This window comes from Galeopterus variegatus, unplaced genomic scaffold, assembly GCF_000696425.1.
Source record: "Galeopterus variegatus unplaced genomic scaffold, G_variegatus-3.0.2 Scaffold7133, whole genome shotgun sequence".
In the NCBI taxonomy this organism is placed as follows: domain Eukaryota; kingdom Metazoa; phylum Chordata; class Mammalia; order Dermoptera; family Cynocephalidae; genus Galeopterus; species Galeopterus variegatus.
This window is the reverse complement of record NW_007733244.1, coordinates 98,993-104,902: the sequence shown is the minus strand read 5'-3', so window position 1 is coordinate 104,902 and position 5,910 is coordinate 98,993. Positions and strand designations below refer to the sequence as shown.

The window sequence follows — 5,910 nt, the reverse complement described above, 5'->3', positions numbered from 1 at the left end:
CACAACACTACTGTTCCATGCAGTTAGCTGGAAGATTGATAAAAAGATACCTTTGTGCCTTAGGAATTCTTTGCCCAGCCTGGGCAACCTTCTCATTAAGTAGAAGTAAGAGACCAATGGGTAAAATGCCATGTTGTTTATTAGTGGCTATTCCTTCCCAAATCTGACACTACCTATTTGACAGCTCTCTATACACACAGGGTCACAGACTCCAGAAGAGAAGACTCTACTCCACAAAAGTAAAGTAATTACTCTCCTGGCTCCTCTTCCGTGTGATGTCCTAGGCTAGTGATTTGGCAAACAACTGCTTCCCAAAGAGTCACACACACAGCCTTGGCATTAGAGATGATTTTAGATGGTTCATGGATGAAATAAGTTTGTGGTGGCATTGTATGGCAAGTGACATTGGTTTTCCATTGTGAAAATGATATAAAGTTTCTTTTAATATTAAATCATTTAAGGGGGGGTAGTAAATCAAAAGAAAAGGTCTATTAATTAAATACTAAGTAGCAGAAGTGATGGATGAGATGGATATGCCAGAAATGAAGGGGGTGGTCCATGAGTGAGAGGTTGAGAAACATTAGTAGCATAGGAAAGCTGTCCAGAATTCTTTCTTGCCTTATGTCAAAAAGAGTTTTACTTATGATTATGTCAGGGGTTTTCTTGTTTGTTTTTCTTTGTCAAGGGGAGAAAAGTTGGTCATACCAGAAATAAGTCACAACAGGATGACAGGATTTCCTCGGCAGGTTTAAATGTGTCTTAAAACACACACACACTCATGGAAATTCTGAGCATGTGCAATAATCTCAACATCAAAAGGGTAACTGCTCAGTTCATATAAACACTAAATAGAGCTAAAGAATTTGAAGGAAATTGGCAGGTTCTCTGCCATCTTGCGAAGTCTTAAATATGTTTAAATGCAATTAGAGAGTGGGTTTGGGTCTGGCTGGACAAGTTGTAATAACACCTGCACATGAATTTCCTGAAGTCACAAACAGCACAGGCTCAGCTGACATTCAGTCTGCACAAAGAACTGGCAAAGAAGTCCCACCCAACCAGCCCTTACCAAGCAAGAGGCCTTTGGCCCAGTGCTCTCAACTAGGAAGCCAACAGCTTCAGGATCCAGGCTGACTCAGAGGCAGGATTCAGAAGAGGAAGCCAAGTCTGCAGATGCAGATGCAGAGGACAGAACAGGGAAAGGCAAGTATTGGTTAGAAAAGCCAGCACAGTTGGAAAACAAACAAATAAAAAAAAGGGCAACCAAGTCAGAAAGACAGAGGTCTAACATTAGAGAAAAATGCATGCTTCTGGCTTCAGAGAGAGTTTAGCAGAGTGGTTAAGGGCAGGGTCAACAGAGACCATAGTTCTACTCCTGCTGAGACCTCATAGTACTGATACCTAATGTTATGTAAGCCTCAGCGTCTCCACCTGAAAACTGGGGATACTAGTAGTACCTGCAACACACAGGCTGGTGTTATGATTAGTGTTATTGCCCAGCAGCGAGTAAAGGCCAATGGAAACTGGAAGGCATCTGATGCTGCTGCTAACCTCAATCATAGACTCCAACCCCTACAACTGCCCAGTCCTGCATCTCTCAGTAACTCTCCTATATGCATGTTTTGGGGGAGATTGAATGAGTTAACACAAGTAAAGCACTTAGGTCTCAGCATGGCTCATAGAAGATATTAGTATTACTATCTAGGGACAAAGTAAGCCACTTCCCGCTGAAGTGGCCCTGGCAGAAAGGGGATAGGTACGAGCTCAGTGTAGGTCCCCAACCATTTTCCTGGCACAGTCAGCCACCACACCAGAAGCAGATGAAGTCGGCCACCCCATGACTCACCTTCCCCAACCTGCACAACAAAGGGACTCTTGGGAATGGTGTCCCCAGCAAAGGAGACCCTGACCACGTGGGGGCCAGGCTGTACTGGTTTATACACACATCGATACACCTGGTTTCCTTTGTCTTCAACAAGCAATTCCACGGTGCTCTTCCCCTGGGGATCTTCCACCTCAACACCAATGTCACCCACACCAGCTCCTATGAGACAGAGTATCCCATGAGCCCAAGTCATCACCCTCTCAGAAAGCTTACTGTTAACAGTGCAAAATGCAAACAGGAGAGAGAGAGGCACTCAAGAAGGTCCAAACAACTGTCTTCTTGGGGTGCTAGAGGTTATGACTGAACTTTTTTTTCACATTTTCTAAATTCTAAATTTTCTACATTGAAAAGAAAGCTGACAATTCAACAAGTAGGTCTTACTCAGTCCTTTTTTTCCCCCAAAGGATCTTGCAATAGAACTTGTTCTAGTGGATGATTCTTAAAACTTAGTTTCTTTGGAACATTTAGTCAAGTCATAAATGTGCACAGAAATTATTAATCAAAGTCAAGCATGAGTATAAGATTTTTGAGAAGAAAAGCTCGTTTGGAAAAATCTAAAAATATAACTAACACATTTGAAAAAAATTTTTTTTGTTTGTTCAGTTTAAAAGACAAAAGGCTAGGCATCCCAGGCTTCATTTCCTGAGGATTATATTTCAGGCTTTGGAAGAAAACCCAAAGAGAAGAAAAGCTCGTTTGGAAAAATCTAAAAATATAACTAACACATTTGAAAAAAATTTTTTTGTTTGTTCAGTTTAAAAGACAAAAGGCTAGGCATCCCAGGCTTCATTTCCTGAGGATTATATTTCAGGCTTTGGAAGAAAACCCAAAGATCCATGCAGGACAGGCACATTACCTGCAGTGTAGATGTCAAAGTAGGTGGGCTTATTGGCAATGTTCCCTGCAGCTTCCAGCCCTGGGCCTTTCGCAGTGACTTTACTGGCGTCTCCCTGGGCCTTGTCAACATTCACTTCAAATGGGCTCTTAGAGATGTGCTGTCCTGCAAAGAGGACTGTGACCTATAGGTGAAACATACATGAGATATAATTGCTTCTCTGTGCCCAGTAAGACCACCAACAAGTCACAAGTACTAACGGTCTTCTTTTCCACCCCCTTCAAGATTGCACACACAAAGGTGGCTGGAACCAGGAACCCTGGAACCAAGGGAAGTGCCTGAATGGGATTCCCACCTGGCCCTATCAGTCTTATGAATGGGTCTGGGACCACACCTGTTAGCAAACTAAAAATGCTTATATCAGATGTGCTTAGCCTCTCTAGTAGGAGATGAACAAACACTTATATTTAAATCTCTAAACACTGGGACCTTTAACGGGGATGCAGAAGGAGCCACCATCCCCCAAAATATAATGTGCAGTTCCAAGATTTCAAACCGTGTAAAAGTGTTTTTCAAAGGACCAAAATCACTCTTATATATGTGAATTGGAGACAAAGTACAATGATTCCCACATAAAATTTGAGTCATAGCTCTCATGTTTGAAATTTTTCAAGGGTATTATGCTGGGTTTCACATGAACCTGTACTTGACTGGAATGAATTAATTTCATCACAAATGATCCCTTCATATTTCTTTTTTCCAAAATCATGATGCTATAAGAGAAATCTAAGTCCATGGTTCCAGGTGAATTCGCTAAAGCCTAAGATGGTGAGTACAGTCTATGTCTCAAAGTTTGGGCATGGTACACGAGAACTGATTGGCCTTGATGTTCTGTTGAGGGCTTTCTTCCAATGAAGGGCACACCCATGTCACCCCACTCTCTTGCAAGAGAGGTTATCTTACCCCTGCCCTTCAGGACATCTGGACACCATCTCAAACAAAACTCAAAATGGGGCTGGAGGGTTAATTCACTCGGTAGAGTATGGTACTAATAATATAAAGGTCAAGGGTTCAGATCCCCATACTGGCCAACCACCAAAATTTAAAAAAAAACCTCAAAATGTTGCAAAGGCAAAGGGCCTAGGGGTCAGTCCCCATCATTTCTCCACTCTAAGGTATCTTTCATCTACACATATGGGAATGAGCCCAAAGAGCAGCCCACGCCATGGCCACGAAGCTTCATCTTACTTTGTGCAGCCCGGTGACCTTGGGCAGATACTCCACAGAGTATGTCTTGTTCTTGTCGCTGTCAGGGGTCACATGTGCCTAGCAGGGAAAATGAATGACTGTTAGAGAAGGCACCAGGTGTGAGTAAAGAGCACACTGTGTCAGCGAAGGTCCTGCAGCAAGCAGCCTGGTCAGGAACCCTGAAGGCGCTGGCTATTTACTGTCCTGCTGCTCCTGCAGAGTGCCCCAGGAGAGAAGCAGCCGAAAGTCACAGAAACAAAACCACACAGCACAAAAGTCAGGACTCTCCACTGTCACAAAGATGGACCTCTAGATGACAGAATATGAAACAAGTAACTAAAACCTTTACTGGCTCAGCAGTTATTGAGAGCTCATGAAATGCCAGGCCCAGCATGAGGTCACAAAAATAAAATGAGCAAGTTTAGCACAATCCCTGCGCCTCATAGGGGAAAGCAGACAATACATCGATAAACTTAGAATTTCAGATTGTGCTAAATGCTAGGAATAAAATATGGATCTAAGAAAATAAGTGAACAGAGAACAACATGTGCAAAGGCCCTGGGGGAGGAACCAAAGAATGGACAGCTTGGCAGTGTGGGAGAGAGTAGGGCAAGAATCACCTGGTAATTCTGGCCATCGATACCAAAACCTCAACAAAGCCTTTGCTATGTCCAAGATCCTCTTAATTCTATTCAACATTGTGTCTTAGGGAATCAATTTATAACATATTTCAAGGCGCTACCCTTGGACAGGTTACTTTAACTGTGATAAGCCTCAGCATCCTTTTGGTAAAATAAAGTTTTGGTTGTGAGCTATAATGAGGAAACTGGGGACACAGTCCCTAGTCCTGTTCTAAGCCCCAGATGCTCCAGGGATGCTGGACAGGAGAGGCGGTGTCCTCCAACATACCTCCTCTTTGTTCCCTTCTGGGTCCTCAACAAACACCATCACATCTCCTTGCCCAGCACTGATTGTGTCCACAGTGAACTTGGCCGGCTGCTTCACCATGTTTCCAGTGGGCTCGATTCCTGTCACAGGTTTACACAGCACATTACAAGCAGGACCAGACCCTGGCACAAGCCATCACCCACCGTGTCTCTCTCAGGGAACTGAGAGATGAGACCCAGCCTTACAGATTCTGTGTGGGAGACAGGGACAAACTGCCATGACAAGGATAATCAGACAGGGTGAGAGCCTTCATTTTGTCCATGTTGCTTAAGCAACATCCAGTTCTGAAAAATTCAGAGCAATNTGCTCCAGGGATGCTAGACAGGAGAGGCGGTGTCCTCCAACATACCTCCTCTTTGTTCCCTTCTGGGTCCTCAACAAACACCATCACATCTCCTTGCCCAGCACTGATTGTGTCCACAGTGAACTTGGCCGGCTGCTTCACCATGTTTCCAGTGGGCTCGATTCCTGTCACAGGTTTACACAGCACATTACAAGCAGGACCAGACCCTGGCACAAGCCATCACCCACCGTGTCTCTCTCAGGGAACTGAGAGATGAGACCCAGCCTTACAGATTCTGTGTGGGAGACAGGGACAAACTGCCATGACAAGGATAATCAGACAGGGTGAGAGCCTTCATTTTGTCCATGTTGCTTATGCAACATCCAGTTCTGAAAAATTCAGAGCAATTCACTTAAGAGTCTACACCATTGTGAAAAATAATGTGGTTAGTAACTAGTTAGTGGTAACTAGTGGCTTGCCATAAGGGAGGCAACACAGGAAGAGATGGAAGGCTCATTTTTCATTAAAGACCATTTTGTATCACTTGAATTTTTTTAAATTACATTTGTTATTTTTTAATTAAACTTTTTACTTTAAGATAATTAAGCAAACTAATTTGAGATATATTCACATGCAGGTATAAGACATAATACCTTTTACCTAGTTTCCCCCAATGGTAACACCGTTCAAAACTATCGTACAATATCACAACCA

At 43.4% G+C, this 5,910-nt stretch overlaps 2 protein-coding genes across 2 annotated transcripts in view; both read right to left on the bottom strand.

Moving 5' to 3' along the window:
• The window catches only part of LOC103607107 (filamin-B-like), a gene marked incomplete at its 3' end in the record, with an annotated part of 14,153 nt that extends 9,180 nt beyond the window's left edge, over positions 1-4,973 (bottom strand). The window contains exons 1-4 of the mRNA XM_008591656.1: positions 4,875-4,973; positions 3,966-4,043; positions 2,739-2,901; positions 1,844-2,041 (exon numbers count right to left, since the gene is read on the bottom strand). Coding sequence (XP_008589878.1) covers positions 1,844-2,041; positions 2,739-2,901; positions 3,966-4,043; positions 4,875-4,973 — 538 coding nt within the window. The remainder of the gene's footprint in view (positions 1-1,843; positions 2,042-2,738; positions 2,902-3,965; positions 4,044-4,874) is intronic.
• Positions 4,974-5,094: 121 nt separating this feature from the next.
• Positions 5,095-5,910, bottom strand: part of LOC103607106 (filamin-B-like) — a 69,053-nt gene continuing 68,237 nt past the window's right edge. The window contains exons 5-6 of the mRNA XM_008591654.1: positions 5,263-5,381; positions 5,095-5,103 (exon numbers count right to left, since the gene is read on the bottom strand). Coding sequence (XP_008589876.1) covers positions 5,095-5,103; positions 5,263-5,381 — 128 coding nt within the window. The remainder of the gene's footprint in view (positions 5,104-5,262; positions 5,382-5,910) is intronic.